At 36.7% G+C, this 20,306-nt stretch overlaps 1 protein-coding gene across 1 annotated transcript; it reads left to right on the top strand.

Annotated features, from left to right (window-relative positions):
• Positions 1-6,774: 6,774 nt before the first annotated feature.
• On the top strand, positions 6,775-9,129 carry LOC139712204 (uncharacterized). The gene has a single exon (XM_071624043.1). The coding sequence runs from the start codon at positions 6,775-6,777 to the stop codon at positions 9,127-9,129; it is 2,355 nt and encodes a 784-aa protein (XP_071480144.1).
• Positions 9,130-20,306: the final 11,177 nt, after the last annotated feature.

Below are 20,306 nucleotides of genomic sequence, written 5' to 3'. Positions count from 1 at the left end.
CTCAGGTTGTGAACACTCCATAAACAACGAAGATCGCCAACGAAAGATTAGGGCCTAAATGTAGTGTTGTCATGAACAAACTCGTTATCAAACTGCGTTATCTTTAATTATCATTTACTCTCTTTTTATGATAAAATCTACTGATTTCTACACGACTTTAAATGTTCTTCTGTGCAGATTTTCAAATATATTTCCAAACAATAATTCTTTACTGCTTGCTTATTGGTTAAAAAAAATGCAAAAAAATAACTATAAGTACAGTATGGAATATTTAAAGTCATTTTATAAATGATCTTCTCTTTCCCTAGCAATGGCCTCAAAGCATGCAATCGAGGAATGCGTCGATGAGACTCAGTACCATCAAAACGAGTGTACATACGAGACTCGTAGGACTCTTTCCTTCAACCTTACATGTGTCGTAAGTGGATTCAAGCCTAACATTTCTATGCTGTGGACAGAGGAGTCTGGAAAGAGACTAAGTTCCGTGGTTTCAAGACAGGAAATGCTATCTGACAGCACATACGAGAGGAGTGAAACGATAACTGTTTCAACTGAACATGGGAGAGAGCAAACTTTCAAATGCATCGCTATCGGTGACTCGCTGAATGGAACGTCGACCGAAGAAATCACTCTTCTGTCCATATCAGGTTGGATACAAAGTTGTCATTTTTTTTTCTTTAAACATTATAGCAGTTTTTTAACTTATGATATAACTATCTGCTGGCACTATAATACCATATTATGAAATAAGAGGTAACGATACTGTTATGAATTTGAAATCAGACTTGTCACCGGAATAAAACTATATGAGTCAATAGTTTTGAATGATGAAATAGCTTCATACAAGAAATATAATTATGTAAGCCTGTTTCCACGAACAAAGGCAATGATACGACTATCCGCTCAGTTCTGCTGAATGATATTATTCTGTCCAAATAATTATTGTCAGCAAATAGTCATATCAGTGGAGCTGTACATAATCATGGTAATCATGGTAATATGTTGCAGAAACGAAATCTTGTTCCTTATCTCATGCACGTTTGAATATTTCGAATTATACGTAGTGATGAAAGAATGACGTGCTTTCGTTTTGTCTATCTCAAATTTCAGGAAAACGTGACAATGTCGGTTTCATGATTGGGCTTGTCACTGGTGTGTCTGTTCCTGTATTCATCCTTGTTCTCATTGTGGGAAAGTGTCTGCAAAAAGGTAAATGTGCCGATATTTTGTTGTTACATTTATCCTTTTTTTAGCCTGTCCAATAGCTTTATAATCTATGTACAGCCAAGATTATCCTTATTAGATTGTGCGTCAGTTCTTTTATACTGTTTTCGTTTACAAACTCAGCATAGAATATTTGAAAAAAGATACGTGCAATGGCTGATGAAACCTATTAAGAAAAGAGATCTTTATATCATAACTTCACAATCTTTATTTCCCGCTCGAATGATTTGTGATAGTCACAAAAATCTATGAAGTAATGATTTGCAATACACACACACATATATATTATATATATATATATATATATATATATATATATATATTATGTGTATATAATATATATATATATTCATAATATTATATATAATATATATATATATATATATATATATATGATATAGATATATAGATATTACTTGTGTGTGCGTTTATATGTTTATGGTCTTTATGCAAGTATAGACATCTATGATGTGTGAGTGTTTAAATATGTATAGAAACATAAAGATGACCATTGATATATAACTATTGTTGCTTTTTCTGGATATTGTATTTCTCAGGATGTGGCCTCAGTCCCTGCAGGCGAAGACCAGAGCGAGTCTACCAAGAAGAAGAATTAATGCCGAGTATGCTATGATCACACGGATCTCCATTTCTCATTTTCTTTCTTTGTTTTTGGCAATTCACATTGTAATTCCTAGCACACTGTGATGCAATTAAAAAAATGTCGTGATACCAATCATGTTTTCCCTTATTTGCTTGTTATTCCCGGAGAAATTTTTGCATGTATACGCTTAGAACCTAGTTATATAAAATATCAATGAAATCACCGTAAAAATTAACATAGCTCTCATTTGCTTCCAGACCTCTAATGCTTGTTTCGTTTTATCCCTAAAGTTTTTTTTTTTTAAATAAGATACAATCAAATACAAATAAGAGACACTTTTTCTATAAAAAAAAGAAAAAAAGACAGCACGAACATGTGTTGCATAGTCCAGTTTGCGAGTATAATCTTGACTTGTACGTTATACATCAATCTAGAAATTCTTAATCGAATTATTGTTTCTCACCCTTTACACACACACACACACACACACACACACACACATATATATATATATATATATATATATATATATATATTTATTTGTTTATTTACATATATATATTTAGATAGATATAGATAGATATCATATTGTTGCGGAAAAATATGTGTTGTTGCACTTACTGCTGGGTATTTTGCAGGATGTTTACTGAGTGGGAATCATACCTCCAATAGACAGGCTACCCACTTCTGTCAAAGGCTGCACACAAAAATTCACCACCTAAAAAATTTGTAAGAAAATGTACACAGGTATGCTGTAATAGCCATTAGTAATCACATACCAATAGCAAGTGATTATGTTTATTACAAAGAAAAAAATAACATGCACAGCATCTTGGTCACTGAATCAAAAGTCACAAAACGTAACAGAATGAGCGTATACAAGCCTTACAAGACGTGGCATATTTTCCTGGTGGAAGCTTGCTTAGACCAGAGTAAAGTAATGTCCAGTCCAAAGAGCTAACTGATTTTATTCTGAGGATTAGCGTACTCAGGAAGCATAGCATCCCTAAATACAGAATACACTCATTAACATCATTTTGACAAAACAGGTGTTCACTTTGACCTAGTGGTTGTTTAAAAAAAAATGTTATCCATTCAGTGGCAATTTTTGCATGGTGGAGAGTGCTGTTGTGTGGAACGTTTGATTCAATGACAATGATGCTGTGCATGTCAAGTTATTCTTTTGTTATGAAGCCATTCACTTGCTTATGTGTACGTGATAAGTAAGGGGCATTGTAGCACAACTGTGTACAAAAATTGTATATTTCTAGGGGGTGAGTATTTGTGTGTGGCCTTTGACAGAAGTGGGTACATTCTTTTGCTGTCCAGTGTAGTTATACGGTGCATCAGGTACTTTCATACACAACAAGGCACAATTTTTCTGCATAGTCAGTGGTTTTCTGCTTATCTACATTCGTTACAACATATATCTTACAGGAGTTGTTGATATTTCATGTGTATATGATATCTCTACAATCAAACACACACACGCACACACATTATGTGGCCTTGCATCACAAAACCAACAAAAAGTCGCACGCACTGATTTTGTTTAACGACTGAAAATAGATGAAATGGGTCAACCAAGCAATCTTCAGTTTTCATTTTTTCTGAAAGATCAAGTATTTTATTAACGTTATGCCAAAGTTTGGTATTATAAAAGGAACTGGAAATCGTGCTTTTAGCAGTTTTTGTTGAATAGTTTTCAGATAATAATGTGATTTAGTGTCTTTAGTGTTCCCTTTTCTTTTCTTCAAAACTCTGTACACACTCTTTACTTTCCATAATAACTTTAGAAAGGATATTGATAACGATTTGAAATTTAGCATTCAACATGGACTAAATGTGTTAGTAAAGCATCCTTGATAATTACAGCTTTAATAATCTGATAATCCTTTGTTGTTGTTGCTCCGATGGCTTACTTTATGTTTTTCTTTTTACATTCATTGCACAGCTAGCATGGTTTGGTATAGAATAAGCGCTTTAATAGATCCTGTACTTCAGACCCTTCACACTTTTCCTGAGTGTTTGCTTTCTTTCCAATATTTAGATACGTTAGGAGAGTCCATTTCAATTAAGCTTTGCGTCATTTTAGCGCTTAGGGTCTGCTCTTTCAAAATCTGCCCTTAACTAAAAGTCCATGTCTGAGACGTTTTGTTGGTATAGCCAGTTTGTGATGCAGGGTCACATAATATAATCGCTCACTTAAAAACCCTCAAAAATATACCGGGATGAATTGCCATTACTCTACATTGTTTGAAAGAATGACTTCTGTGCCTTAAAATAGTGTGCAATTTATAAGGAGTTTAGAATCTTAATCCGTTCTTAAAGAGATGAAAATAAAAGGAGGTTTAGAAGGTGCAATTTCAAAGGAAAGGAAAAATGGGTTTAAAAGCTTGGCGTTACTCGGGCGTGAAATGAAAGCATTTTCGATTTTACAGTGAAAACAGCGTCTATATATATATATATATATATATATATATATATATATATATATATATACATAGAAACCTAACATATTTCTATTTTTGGGATTTGTATCCAGCAGTAAAATTTTGACAGAAGGTAATGAAAGGATAAATCTGTTAGGTATATATGACAATTTAAGAAAATTGAGTTTGTCAACCCTAATGGCATATTTGGTCCATTACCAGAATCCATTGACACTCACAGACCACAACTTTGGATAGAGGTAATAACATCGCGCATCTCTTTTTGTCAACTGAAATGGCATGCGATTAATCTCGCAATTGGAAAGGAGTTATATCTCATCAATCAAAAATCTCTACTTCATTACTCTTTATTGTAGATTTCAAGTGTTTTCTTAGAATGCATGCAATGTTTCCACTGTACCCAACCACTGTGTATTACCCGCTCAAACCAGTTATAAAATGCAATTGCATCAGGATTGAAACGAATACGTTATGGCATTGAAATTTCAACTCTGAAGGTATGATGTTACTACATGGAAAGCTGACATTAGTCAGGTGTGGAATGTGTAAATAGACCATTATATTTGTTCCGTATACAATCCTATAGTAGCTTAAGCTTTGTTCTAAATAAGGCTTTTGAAAACAGGAGTGAAAATGCCTTTTATCTATTTTGTATTTGTCATGAGAAATTCAAAAAGGATTAATGACCTATGTACCTTTGTCCAATGACCTCACCACAATTCTCGAATCCCATCCACACACACTAGCGACAACAAATTTTTAGAAAAAAAGTTTTGCGGCCCACTTGCAAGCATATACCAGCTAATGAATGATGAATGCTTATACATTTGTAATACCCACGAAAGGCACAATGTGAGTCAGATAAAATCTGACACACAATTAAAGCATAAAGCTCATTTTCAATCCTTGAGAATAAAGCAAAGATGAATAGGCAGGTACTATGATACATCTGCGATGTCATTCTTTTTTCTCCACTATTGAACATTTGAGAAAACTTTACGATACTATTCTTCGTTACATGGAGATATATAAACTTTAATCGGGGAGAAAGATAATCTTATAACAGTGATTGTGTTACTGTGAAAGCAATTATCTATAAGTGAATTGTTTCACATTTATACCCACACTATTTCTTTGTGGTTCAGTCTTCGTTTAATTATATACACTGTAATATAATCTTCATATCGTCACCGTGTATCGCTAAAATAACAAAAAAGTCGCGTGCGGTGATTTACGTGAGGACGCAAAATATGTAAAAGGATTTGAACTAGTCCATCCTCATTTTATTTTTTGTAATTGCCGAAAGAGCAAGTCTTTCTCTACATTATTCTGATGTTTTGGATCATAAAACTAATGGGAAATTAGCGTTTAAGCAGTTTTTCAAGACCACATTTTTTGTGGAATGATGTCATTATAGGTACGTCTCTATGGTCCCTTTTCATTTCTTCAAACCATGTACACCCTCTTCAATTTCAACTCTGAAGGTATGATGTTACTACATGGAAAGCTGACATTAGTCAGGTGTGGAATGTGTAAATAGACCATGCTCAATTTCAGATTGGTATTCTGATGATCCATTTATTGCTGTGGCCGGGGAGATTTATATCTTTTTTTATCCCATTCATTGCACACTGCACGCTTTTGAAGCAAGTATTTTCGATACCATTCAGGCTGATATCTTACCTATTATTTTTAATCTGAAATGTAATTTAGGAAACAAATCATCCGGTTTTACTATGGGATCATCAATACTCCCCTTATTGCTTTCGAGCATTTTCCGGAAACTATTGGGAAACAGATCTATAAATAAAAGTCAGATTATGGCTACCATTCAGAATATGAGTATCAAAACCAATAAAAATACAAAATTTCTATCTATTCATTTCGGATTTATCACCTTCAAGATAGAACAAAATCAGGCACTTTTATAATGTTTTTTTTAATTTACAAGAAAATGCATAGAAATGTAAATATTTTGCAGCTTTATAAGAGTTCATCTGAAATGTTTCAAATCCCGTTGCATTATAGAGATAATTGTTCCACATCCTCGATATATAAAGGTAAAACTATCAATAAAGATACGGACTGACCCTCTGGGAATCAGAGTTAAAGGCTGTATATTGATGTTAGCCTACATTTTTTATCAACTGCCTTTATTTTGCAGACAGAGAATATATTGATATCAGTCCGTATCTTTTCTGTTCTCATATTATAGCTTCCTTATTTCCGCCACATGGTTACATCACAGACATTGATGTGAGCAACACTGGGAAAAGGATGTGATTGCAGGACCATTGTCTCTTTAAACTGAAACATGATTTGGCGGAGTCCTTGCTTGTAAACATTGGGTTTGCAAATAACCCTTAAATTGGAGATGTGAAAACTGCTAATTTTCAATTAATACATGTCCTAACACTTGTATCTTTGACTGCATACCTAGACGTGGAATCATATCTAATGGCTCAGGAGACTAATGTGACGACTACTACAAAGATGGATGATTCAAGACCGCTGCTACTCGCCAGTCGTAAGCAATTTCATGAGGGTCACACACTCTCAACTGACAATGAAGCCGATGTAACTTCTTTGAAAAAAAGTGATGATTCATCAGATGAAAGCGGGCAACTTCAAGCTGAACGTCATCTACTTGAACAAGGAGCTGATGTAAATGTAGGTGATGTAAAGGGTGTCAATGCCCTCATCACTGCATCCATCAAAGGGCACCAAAACGTTGTTTCTCACCTATTAGACCATGGAGCTGATTTGAATGCAGTAGATAATAACGGTCACAGTTCGTTGCATTATGCAAGTGATAATGGGCATCTCTTGGTTGCCAAAATCCTTGTCGACCATGGAGTAGACGTGAATACTACCAGTAAAGCTGGTATTACACCCTTACATCGGGCAAGTGATAATGGACATCTAGAAGTCGTAAGCTATCTTGTTGAACAAGGAGCTGATGTACATGCAGCTGATGAAAATGGTTTAAATGCCTTCATTCTTGCATCTATGAAAGGGCACCAAAACGTTGTTTCTTTCCTTTTGAACCACGGAGCTGATTTGAACGCAGTAAATATTTACGGTATCAGTTCGTTGCATTATGCAAGTGATAATGGGCATCTCTTGGTTGCCAAAATCCTTGTCGACCGGGGAGTAGACGTGAATACTACCAGTAAGGCCGGTGATACACCCTTACATGGGGCAAGTCGAAATGGACATCTAGAAGTCGTAAGCTATCTTGTTGAACAAGGAGCTGATGTACATGCAGCTGATGAAAATGGTTTAAATGCCTTCATTCTTGCATCTATGAAAGGGCACCAAAACGTTGTTTCTTTCCTTTTAAACCACGGAGCTGATTTGAACGCAGTAAATAATAACGGTATCAGTTCGTTGCATTATGCAAGTGATAATGGGCATCTCTTGGTTGCCAAAATCCTTGTCGACCATGGAGTAGACGTGAATACTACCAGTAAAGCTGGTATTACACCCTTACATCGGGCAAGTGATAATGGACATCTAGAAGTCGTAAGCTATCTTGTTGAACAAGGAGCTGATGTACATGCAGCTGATGAAAATGGTTTAAATGCCTTCATTCTTGCATCTATGAAAGGGCACCAAAACGTTGTTTCTTTCCTTTTAAACCACGGAGCTGATTTGAACGCAGTAAATAATAACGGTATCAGTTCGTTGCATTGTGCAAGTGATAATGGGCATCTCTTGGTTGCCAAAATCCTTGTCGACCGGGGAGTAGACGTGAATACTACCAGTAAGGCCGGTGATACACCCTTACATCGGGCAAGTCGAAATGGACATCTAGAAGTCGTAAGCTATCTTGTTGAACAAGGAGCTGATGTACATGCAGCTGATGAAAATGGTTTAAATGCCTTCATTCTTGCATCTATGAAAGGGCACCAAAACGTTGTTTCTTTCCTTGTAAACCACGGAGCTGATTTGAACGCAGTAAATATCAACGGTATCAGTTCGTTGCATTGTGCAAGTGATAATGGGCATCTCTTGGTTGCCAAAATCCTTGTCGATCATGGAGTAGACGTGAATACTACCTGTAAAGCTGGTATTACACCCTTACATCGGGCAAGTGATAATGGACATCTAGAAGTCGTAAGCTATCTTGTTGAACAAGGAGCTGATTTACATGCAGCTGATGAAAATGGTTTAAATGCCTTCATTCTTGCATCTATGAAAGGGCACCAAAACGTTGTTTCTTTCCTTTTAAACCACGGAGCTGATTTGAATGCAGTAAATATTTACGGTATCAGTTCGTTGCATTATGCAAGTGATAATGGGCATCTCTTGGTTGCCAAAATCCTTGTCGACCGGGGAGTAGACGTGAATACTACCAGTAAAGCTGGTATTACACCCTTACATGGGGCAAGTCGAAATGGACATCTAGAAGTCGTAAGCTATCTTGTTGAACAAGGAGCTGATGTACATGCAGCTGATGAAAATGGTTTAAATGCCTTCATTCTTGCATCTATGAAAGGGCACCAAAACGTTGTTTCTTTCCTTTTGAACCACGGAGCTGATTTGAACGCAGTAAATAATAACGGTGACAGTTCGTTGCATTTTGCATGTAGGAATGGACATCTCTTGGTTGCCAAAATCCTTGTCGACAGTGGAGCAGACGTGAATACTACCAGTAAAACTGGTGTTACACCCTTACATCGTGCAAGTCAAAATGGACATCTAGAAGTCGTAATCTATCTTGTTGAACAAGGAGCTGATGTACATGCAGCTGATGTAAAGGGTTTAAATGCCTTGATACTTGCATCTATGGGGGGACACCAAAACGTTGTTTTTTTCCTTGTAAACCACGGAGCTCAGCCGTGATAGGGCAAACCAACGTAACCCCAAAATTTGGCATTTTTAGTTATGAACATATGGCTGCCCAATAAGGTGCGCTCTTTTTAATGTTGAATGTCTCAAATCTCAAATTTTAACAATTTCAGAGATTAAAAAAAACGTATCTCTCACATCTTTTCCACAACTTTGCAGTTTCCAGTTAGGCAAACAAAGTAACCTGAATTTCGAATTCCATTTAGAAATGACAAAGAAAGCATTTTCGCTGTTACGGCAAATGAACGTATCTTTACATACACTGTTTTTTTATGGTGGTTCGGAAAGAAAAAGAAGGAAATTGCGACGCCAAAAGAACGTATGCCATCATAAAGCGCTTTGCCAGCACAGTAATAAAGAACGTATCATATGCTGGGTTATCGCAACATACACCGCAATGTGCATGACTCGAATGAAGAGTGTAGGCGCAAGGCCTACATGCTGCATATCCATTTCAGCGGCCGCTGTGCCGTCTGCAACAGAGCTGCAGCTGCAGCAAAGTAACGGCGGACTGTCATAAGCAGCAAGCTTAGCTGCAGTAGTAAAGCCATGAAGCCATGCCCATCGTGCTACTTTGCAGGGGAATGGATATCCTCCAGATAACGGCACTACCATAATGAAAAATCAGCGGTGAAACTGGTAAGTTTTACTCTTTGCCAGGTCTAAGTGTGATCGAGGTACCTTGGAAAATGACGTTTTGCCAATAGAGTGTCCAGTTCTTTCAGTACTAACACTAAAAGTTCGTGCGTCATAATACTGAATTTTGCGAAAACACTGAGTAAAACATTAAAAAAAGAAACTCAGAAAAGCTAAGAAAACTAGAGCACTCGCACAGGACCCCGTTCGAGCACATGTATTCCCCGAAGCCGTCTTCCTTATCCCCATCTAAATTATACCTTTTAGGCCAGGATGTTGTATGAGATGACATGATCAGGGTGACCTTTGACCCTGTAAAAGATGGAACAGTGAGGGCAGCATTATCAATAGGGTAAGTGTATAGATTTGACTATGATTAATTTACATACAAAATTTGAAGAAAAAAAAATCGGTCAAGAAACAAGGCCAGGGTGGCACACACAAGCCGACCCTGTAAAATTTAACTTTTTCACTTATAAGGACGGAACAAGCGAGGGCGCCATCACCAAAAATAATAGGCGTCTTTGTTTTACCATAATAGACCTTATTTGCAAATTTAAAGATGATCGAAGAAGAACTGCAGCCAGTAGAGCGCTCACAAGAAAATTTCTGCGGCGGACGCGGCGGACGCGGCGGACGCGGCGCAACGAGGCCAAATCCAGTGTATCCTCCGAACTCTGTTAGGGGGATACAATAAAGAGCAAGCATACAGCTATGACTGCCTTACCTTAAGATGTACTTGGCAAAACGTGGCGCATAACGTTAGTAATAATGGTAGGCTAGTAGCGTTGTTGTAGGAAAACGGTAGACAGAAAGATGGGTCTATCCGGAGGAGTCTTTAATCTTCTTGACGATTATAGCTCTCGTCCAGAGACGGGAGGGTTCGTGCAGCCAGACGCAATCTCCGCGGAATATATCCCCAACGACCAGATACAGACCGATCTTTCGGTCAAGGAAAACGGGTAAACTGCATTACAGTATCCAGATACTTGTACTACTACTACTATTCTTTTGTAGTAATAAGTACATCAACACTGACTCTCATTAGTATATTTACAAAGATGAAATCAAGAACACCCGATTAAAGGAAGGATTGATGTTATACGGCTTGACGTCTTCGACCGCAAATTCAATCTACGTCTAAAAGTCTAGAGAGTAACGCAGCTCTAGTAGACAGTAGATTCGTCCACAAACTAATGACAGTAAAGGTCGATACTGATGGATTCAGTTTAGCCTCAAGTGATAAGATAAACTAAAGTCAGACAATAAATAGTTTCTTATAACGACATTGAACCATGGCAAGGGAACGGAAGGACAAAAGTAATCTTTGGTTTACAACTTTGTTTCAACACAGATATCTTTTTTTCCTTTGATGTTGTTTGGAAGTTCTTTAAAAGGATAAAGAATGTGATTGTGTTGTTATTATACATACGGGAGTTTAGTCACTTTAAATTATCCTAAAAGTTAATCACATTCAATTGGGCTGTATAACTGTTAACTGTGGAGGCCTGACTTTTTTTTCTTGTCTTTTCTAAAATTTCAGTTAGCTGTACATATCGCTTAAAACCATAATTTCACATTTTGGTTGATTTTCTTTTTATTCGTATACGATATTTTGCATTGTACACCCTATAGTTTTCTATTTCACATTCTTAACACTTGACAAATAATCAAATGATTTCTGTAAATGCTGTTGTCTTGAGAAACAGATATGCACACATAATGTATTTGCCTATAAAATTTTCAACAGATGTAAATCAGTGTCTGCGTCATCATTTCTATCATGTCTATCTCAAAGTTATTCTATAGAGAGAATGTTTGTTCGTCTGACATGTCTGTGTTTTATTTGAGTACTCGTGTGTTTATGTGTATGTGTATGAGTTTCCAAGGTACATCTAAAAACGTGTAAACTTGGATTCTAAACCATCTTTATTTATTTCCTCAAAGAATTAAGGTGCATTATTGTTAGACGTTTTGACCAATCAACCAAACATTATCAACATTATAACAACATAACAAAGCGCACACAATTATTCTTTCTGTTTGAATTCTGCAATCTCAATGAAAACTGTTCAGATGAACCAAATCTAAAAAGAAGGAAGAAATTAGAATAGTAGTCTCACTTTTAACACATATATGATTTAAAATGCGCGTATGCCTCTGTGAGATGAGGTGCGTGTACAAATGTGTATTAAAATATCTATCCCATTTCATCTTTTTTTATTAGACCAATTCTCATACAGTCATATATCTATGGTGCCACTCATGCAACAGATTGATACCTTAAATTGTCAAACAAAAGAAAAAAATATGTATATTTCAATTTCGTCTCCTTTTCATAAAAAAAAATGTAATAAAATATATTTCCAAGACTTTACCCAAACTCGTAGGTTAGTTATCAATATTGATCCAAAGCCATTTGTAACAATAACAACTAAATGAATAATGAACTAAATTTAATCATGTTTCCAGCGAGAACTCATAAATGAAGAAAAAAAAAATAAGTAAGGAAAACCAAAAAGAATAAAATCAATATTTATTTTGAACTATACTTTTATTACATTCCGATTATTTATTAAAAAAAAAAATAAAATTTTCAAGTGCATCAATGATTTTGCAGTCGACTATATTTTGATATTCTTTATAAATGTATTTTCAAAAGCATACAACCGGACTTTTATCACCATATTAACGAAATGGTTAAACTATATGAGTGATAAAGATTGTTGCTGTCGAGTCGAGATACCTCGTTCTGCCTTACAGCTTCAGATAGGTGATAGAAATGCAGCGCCGATATTTGTAAGTCAAGATACGTTCTTTTGGCATACTGAAGTGGTTTCGCGGGAGAATGCTTTCGCATCATAAGCCGGGTTACGTTTTTTACCTTATTGATAAGTTGCCGCGTGAGGATGATAGCGCAACGTAAAGAAAGAATACGCTTTTTGGCAAACTAGAATTACTCATCAGTACAGTGCTCTGCTTTGGTAAAAGGCTGTATCTATTCTAAACACGTCAATTGCTCTGAAACAACAAGTTCTTTTTCTGAAATTTTGTGGAGATATTCTTTATCAGCACCTTACAGAGTCTGCTGCTTATAAATTGCCATACTCCGATGACGGAAAAATAGGGACAAATTAAATTTTCAAACTCGTTTTTGTCACGTTTTTTGCCTTATCACGGCCGAGCTGATTTGAACTCAGTAGATAATGACGGCTATAGTCCGTTGCATTCGGCATGTGGTAAATTGGACATCTCTTGGTGGCCAAGATCCTTGTCGACAAGGAGCAGATGTGAATGCTACCACTAAAGTTGGTATTACACCCTTATACTATACAAGTCAAGAAGGACATCTGGAGAAGGAGGCCGTAATCTGGTAGAACTCCTTAAGTCGATTTTGGTCGATTTTCCGGTTTTGAGTGTTTTTGTGTGTTTGGTTTTTTTTTTCTCATGTTCTTTCAAGTGGGCCATAAAAAATGATGTGATTCGGTACAGAAAGTTATTTTTAGAAAATACTTTTGGAAAAATTTATAAGGAGAGAGAGGGCGATTAATCTCTGAGAGGGTCAGAGGATGTCAATCGTAGAGGATCCGACTGCCCGGAACCAGAAACTCCTCAGTGAGGCAAGGGTAAATGAAAAAAGCTGAACAGGAATGGAGCAGAGACGATCGTATCTACGTGCTGCTGAAAGGAACAAACAACCAAACGAGACTGGTCCACAATACGAAAGACATAAAAAAGCTGTGACTTTTAGCATGCATCATGTAACTATCAAGTCTCGGCCATCTTATCTCCTGGTGGAACTTGAACTTTATCTTCTGCATACTCAAAGACTTTTGAACTCTTTCTGACGCTTAAATTGATGTGCTTTTTGTGTTTTACTAAATTTTACTAAAAATGTGCTTGATTTTTCCCCTTTATTTCAGCAGTGGTCTTGAAAGAATCCTAATGTGTATGTTTCTTGTGATGTGTCTGTGTGTGTTTATGTCATTTTCATCCATGCTTTTCTCAAAACTTGCAGAATTAATCAAGACATGATAAATTGTGTGCAAATACAATATTCATCAGTACTGATTATAATGAATTCCATCGACGTTGAATATTTGACATATAATTGTGTTTACATTCAAAATGAGTGATACACTTGAAAGCATAGATCCAGATATTCACATCTTAGAAATATCCAATTTATACAAATGTTATACTCCATGTGAATTTAATCTGAAATTTGATGACAGATCTAGTCTTAGCTTAACACATATCCTTCAAACTGAAGAAGAGAAGGCTTGTTGTGAATATCTTTTTGTTGGTTTTGAGTGCAGAAACAACAACTCCACTGTGGGTGTGATATAAAGAAAACCAGGAGATAAAATAGATTTGTTATTTGATTTTTTTAACAGAGTTTTTTGTATCATTTCAAATGAACGCAGAAATGTATATATATCTAAGATGATTTTAATATAAATCTATTGGGAATTTCGTAAAGCTCAAGAAGCCAGTTGTTTTATAAATCCCAACTCATCTTATGGTTTGATCTCTTTAATTGATACCCCTACACGTATAACGAGGAATAGTGAGACACTTATTGATCATACTTTCACCAATGTCATTTGTTCTGAGTTGGATTGTGGCAGTTTTTTTATGCTAATGTCACTAATCATTTACCAATTTTTATGTTTGCAAATACAACAAAATTAAAACATGAGAAAGACCTAAGGAGAAAATTAATCGGAAAATATCAGATGAAGGTTTGAAAAAGGTAAAACAAGAACTGAATAATTCAGATTCGTCTTCTGTATATTCAACTCCTGATGCAAATGAATCTTATGATATATTTTTGTTTATGTTAATTTCAGTTGTAGATAGAATTTTGCCTTTGCAGAAAAGTAATTCCGTAAGAGTAAAATAATGAAACCATGGATTACCCCAAAGTTATGATGTATAAAGAAAAAAACATGAATTGTATAAGATATGTTTGAATGATTAAACACTGATAAATGAAAGGAAATAGAAAATTTATAGAAATAAAGTTAACAGTTGTTTACGTCATGCTAAAACAAAAATTATTGTTACAGAATGTCAAATAATACAAATGATAACAAAGGTACTTGGTCAATGATTAATGATATTTTAGATTTTAGCATAAGATTCATTTTTAACTGCAATTAATGATGGTGTCCCTCCAGGTTCTGATTTGGGTCCTTTGCTTCTTTTTTTTTTTTTTGATTTACATTAAAGATATAATCAATTCTTCTGCAAATTTTGATTGTAGATGATACCACTTTATGTTACACCAAATCTGGAACTGCAAATTTGAAGGATGATATTGAGTTTGAGTTAGAAAAAGTTAGAAACCGGTTTAAAAGTAATAATTTAATTGTTATTAACCGGTTTTTAACCGGTTATTAACCGGTTAATTGTAATTAACCGGTTTAAAAGTAATAATTTAATTGTTATTCTTTAGAAAAACTAGTTTTGTAATTTTTATGATAAATTTAGTAAGGTTGATGATGTAATTGAGAATATTGAAATTTCGGTTGATTCACTTTGTATTGAAAGGTTAGAGAGTGTTAAACTTCTTGGTGTTTATGTCGATAAACATTTACAATGAAATACACATGTACATTATGTTATTAGTAAAATTTCCAGGTGTGTCGGTATATTTCGTAAAGTAAAATATTATTTGCCATTACGTGCTCATATCATTTTGTATAATTCATTGATATTACCTGATTCAACTTATTGTGTAGTTGTTTGGAGAAATTGTAGTCAGTCTAAAGTACATGCATTGATAAAGTTGCAGAAGAAGGCAATTCGTATTTGCACTGGTGGTGATTATTTTGCTCATTCAGCCCCTTTATTCAAAAAGTTGAATATTTTGAATTTTCATGATTTTTCATATTATACAATCATAACTGGATATCTGCATTTTCAGATTATGTTACCTCCTAATATTTCTCAAATATTTTGCGTAAATAACAGGATACATCATTATGATTCTCGTAAGAGTAATTTATTTCATATGTTTAAGGTAAATACAACTTTTGCTTTAAAGAAGAAATTGTCCGTTTTAATCTCCCCATTGTTTGGAATTCTTTGTAAAATGATATACGCTTCAAAAAAAAAATCTGTCAAAAAGGGCTTTTTGACAAATACTAAACCATATCTTTTTTCTGCACATTTTTATATATTGTTATATATAATATATGTTTTTGTTTTGTACTGTCCTTGTCTTGAACCTGTGAAACACTTAGTTTGCATCTATATTCTAGTACTCATACATACCTGAGGGAACTTATTTCATACAAGGCCTCAAGGCTTTTCTTTAGTTCTCTTTTTCATTTCCACTGAACTGTCTGATTTGGAAAATATATAAAGTTCAACTTTGCTTGTCTGCATTTTGTCATTTATTTAGTTTCGATTGAATATTGTTTTCTATGTTTTGTAAACTCCGATTTTATTGGAATGAATAAACGAAACGAATCTGGCAGAACTGCGTAAGGCGAGATACGACAAGGCTTGAACCAAGGTGTTTCTGCGGGTGCACGTCACGAGACCGACACCCAAGAGTCATACAGCTCACAAGTCATACAGCTCACAAGTCATACAGCCCACGAGTCATACAGCTCACGAGTCATACAGCTCACAAGTCATACAGCCCATGAGTTATACAGCTCAGGAGTTATACAGCCCATCAGTTCGACACTAAGCCAACAAGGCCCACGAGACCGACACATTACGCGCCGTGTTGTATCTGTCGAACTCGTGGGTTGTTTTGACTTAGTGTCGGTCTCATGGGCTTTATTTGCCTAGTGTCGAACTCATTGGCTGTATGACTCATGGACCTGTTTTCAGTGTCGAACTCGTGGGTGTCGGTCTAGTGTGGAGGTGTCGTGGCTGAGTGGATAAGAGCGCTCGTCTGTGAACGACATGAGCGTGGTATGGTTCGTGGGTTCGAGCCCATGCCAAGCCCGACACGTTTGCCCTTCAGCAAGGCACTTTATCCACATTGCTGCTCTCCACCCAGGAGTATAAATGGGTACCCGGTAGGATGAGAAAGCTTATGTTGGTTGATCAGCATGTGCGCGCCTGTAAAATGGCTGCGACTGGCTGGAATGCTCCCCAGGGAGTGGAGAATGAGCACTGTTAGTGCTGGTTGGAAATAATGTATCCAGTGACCGGGGTAATAATTGTCTGTAAAGCGCATTAAAACCCTGAAGTGTGTGAAATGCGCTATATAAAAACCAGTTATCATTTAGTGGGATGACCCCGACGAAACAAGAGCGAACGGAGTGAGCGCGGGGGGAGTGGGGGGATGTAGTGGGAGGGGGTGTTTCCCCTCCCACGGTGGAACTTTTTGTATTTTGATTTTGTAAATGGTGCAATTTGATACAGGATTTTGCGTGTTTTATCGACTTGGAACAGTCCCACTACAGTAGCAGTACATTTTGATGTAAATCAGTATCAAACTATTTGCCTATAAAATGGTGTGATTTAAATAACCTTCTTGTATTCATTCTTACACTGAATATTATGAACGTTGTCTGTTAAGCAATCAAACTGAAAAAAGCACGCACACGAGGGTTTACATAAGGAGCATTTCTCCTCCCAAACAAAGATGATTTTTTAATTTCAGACCTCAAATTCAGCGATGTGGGGCAAACTTTTGGTGCAATACAACTGTACTTGAATTTTTTGCAGCCCCTTCCCAAAAATGATAATTTAAAGAATTTTTTCTTTGTCCAGTTAAATGTAAATGGCTCTTATTCCGAGTGTGCGTCAACTCTGTGTATGTACAAAGTATAGTGAGATAGAGATTAGGGGAGGATGTGGGAGTGGGATACCCCTCCCTCTCGAGCTTTTGAGTTTTTAGAATTGATATAAAACGATCTGAAGCACACTTCTTGTGGAAAATCCGGAAATTCTCATTCCCCATATAGTGTACAAAGTCTATAGAAGGGACAAAGCAATTGGAGGGTGGTAAGATACCTCTCCAATATTCGATTATACTTTTTCCGCCTTCCAAATACCCGGTCAAAATGTTGGGGGATGGGGGGGGGGGGGAATGCCCCATCGCCCCCCCCCCCCCTTGGCTACGCCAATAGGAAAGGGTCAATTGTTAATTGAACGGTGTAGAACCCCCCCCCCCCCCCCTTTGCATTTGTTTTCATTAAGTAAAGTGACAGTTTTGGTGCACACTTTCGATCAAACATTTGTAAATCTGTCATTGGGTCCATGGAAAATAGACCGAACGGGGGGAGGTGTGGGAAGAGGTATCCCCCTCCCACTCGAGAGAGACTTCGATTTTTTAGAAGTGAAATTCAGCAACTGCCGTCTGGTGCACGCTTTCTGTTAAATAATTGGACAGATTTCTAACAAAAAAAAGGAAGAAAATCTTTTCATCTCGGTAATTATAATTATGTGGGGTGGGGCAAATATGGTGCGCTTGCTCCTCGAACATTTAATGGAGGCAACTTTTTTCTGTCAAAAAGCAGAAAAATCTTCCCATCTCACTAATTGTCATGATGGGATGGGGGACAAATATGCTTGCCCTTCCTATATTTTTATGGAGGTAAACTTTTATTTTTCCAGCAAAAAAAAAAAAAAGAAAAAAAAAATCTCCTCGCCTCCGGAATTAAGAGTGGACTAGGCAAAATGATATACTCGCCCCTCCAGTTGTTGTTTTTTTTATGAGGTAAGGCTCGCCTTGGCCTTGCATTATCAATATGGATTGGTCAGAGATAACGTGCTGAACGTAGACCCTGCATACTTGTAAGTAGCACAAGTACATGCAAACGAGTACGTGCTCCGTACCGTACGGATGTACAGTACGGTCAATAAGTAGTAAACACTGTAGAATACTCGTAGATATGTATAAAATCAGTGCTGACAGAGCCCAGGATGACAATTGTTTTTGTTCACGATTTTGTTGTCCCTAGTGCAAAAAAAAAAAAAAGAATAAACAAACAAGAATACTTATTTTGCGTCAGGTGTTGAGGTCGCTCGCAGACGGAAGTGGTGATTTTTTTTTTTGTCCAACGCATCCCCCCCCCCCCCGTGACGCCCATGCTGTTATGACATGTAAACTATTCCATTAGCATTCGTGTAAATAATGCATCAAGAAAATCATATATAATACTATTAAGACGCACATGATATATTGCTTCTTTCAGTTCATAAATTTATAAACATTTGTATGATGTTGTAAATAATGTCATTTATAAAATGATAGAGCTTGTGTGACTATATGTAATCCAGCGTTGATTTGCTAAATTTCTGAATTAATCTAAAAAAACTTCGTCGACTTCAGGAACAACACTTTAGATTGTGAACCATAAGAGGTTAGAAGAAGCCCTCAACACGAACTTGCAGTCGTGCAGGCTGGCCTGATGATTTGACCACTTTCATTGACAGATCTCATCCATGCAGTGAGACATGCATTGTTCTTCGCAATAACACGCAAACTTGGAAAAAGTGCGATTTGTCATTGTTGTCTTTAAAGTTCATGTGGTCAGTCATGCATGACATTTGTCAACATAATTAGATATCAATGGAAAGAGGAGAAGATTCCCTTTCCTCACAACCAACATTGTGCTCTCCGTAGCTTACTATTACAATTTTTGATACGCACTGTACAACACTACGATATCAATATCAGTGTCGGAAAAATATGGCATCATTGAAGGTGTTTAGATGTACTGAGTCAGATTTGCATGTGGGTTTGATGTACGTAAATGCAGGTGTGTATATTGTGTATGTCGGAGGTTTTCATATACATATTTTCCTACGACAATTGTTCCCATGTAATAGCTGCAGGCTAGCCAAACGTAAAACTTAACTACAAGCATTCGTCTAACGCTATCCATAATCCTCACGTCGAAGTAAACCTAAAGCCCCATTATATCCTTAAGTCCTTGGAGAAAATTGGCGCTGGAGCAAATGCTGTTGCCTCGTCATACGGGCTTTTTACACTTGTAAATTTTTGCTTAGTCCCGTACCAACGGTGGGGCTAAGGGGGGGAGGGGGGCCTTAGCCCCACCGTTGGTACGGGACTATCCTTATCCCACTTTCTGTTTACACTCGTTTTTGCCAAAGTGGGCTAGCCCCACCGATAGTCCGGTACTATCTGGCCCTGCAAAATAGCAGGGTTAGCACCGCAATTGCGGTGCCAAGTAAGTGAGTGTAAACAGAACGAAAAAATAATCCTGGGCTAAGCGACGGAGACGAAGTCCGACCCTCACTGACCAATCAGAAACGAGGTAATCAAGTGCTGTTGGTGCCAGCGTGTACGTGTACAGTACACAGCGTAATCATGAATATTCATGTGGTTTGGAAAAGTCCGGGGCAAAGAAATACGAGTGTAAACAGGTCAGTTTTCTCCTTAGTCCCGGACAAGAGATAGTAAGGGACTAATTGGCCAGTGTAAAAAGCTGAAAAAAAAAATGGTACGGGACTAATGATAGTCCTGGGTCAGAGAAAGTCCGGGGTTAAGAAACACAAGTGTAAAAAAGGGCTATAGAGTGAGTACATAAAAGCTG

This window comes from Diadema antillarum, unplaced genomic scaffold, assembly GCF_040938485.1.
Source record: "Diadema antillarum isolate AM-2024a unplaced genomic scaffold, OU_Dant_1.0 seq00001773_RagTag, whole genome shotgun sequence".
NCBI classification, from domain to species: Eukaryota; Metazoa; Echinodermata; class Echinoidea; order Diadematoida; family Diadematidae; genus Diadema; species Diadema antillarum.
Note: the sequence above shows the minus strand (reverse complement) of the source record. Positions and strands in the feature narration are given on the sequence as shown.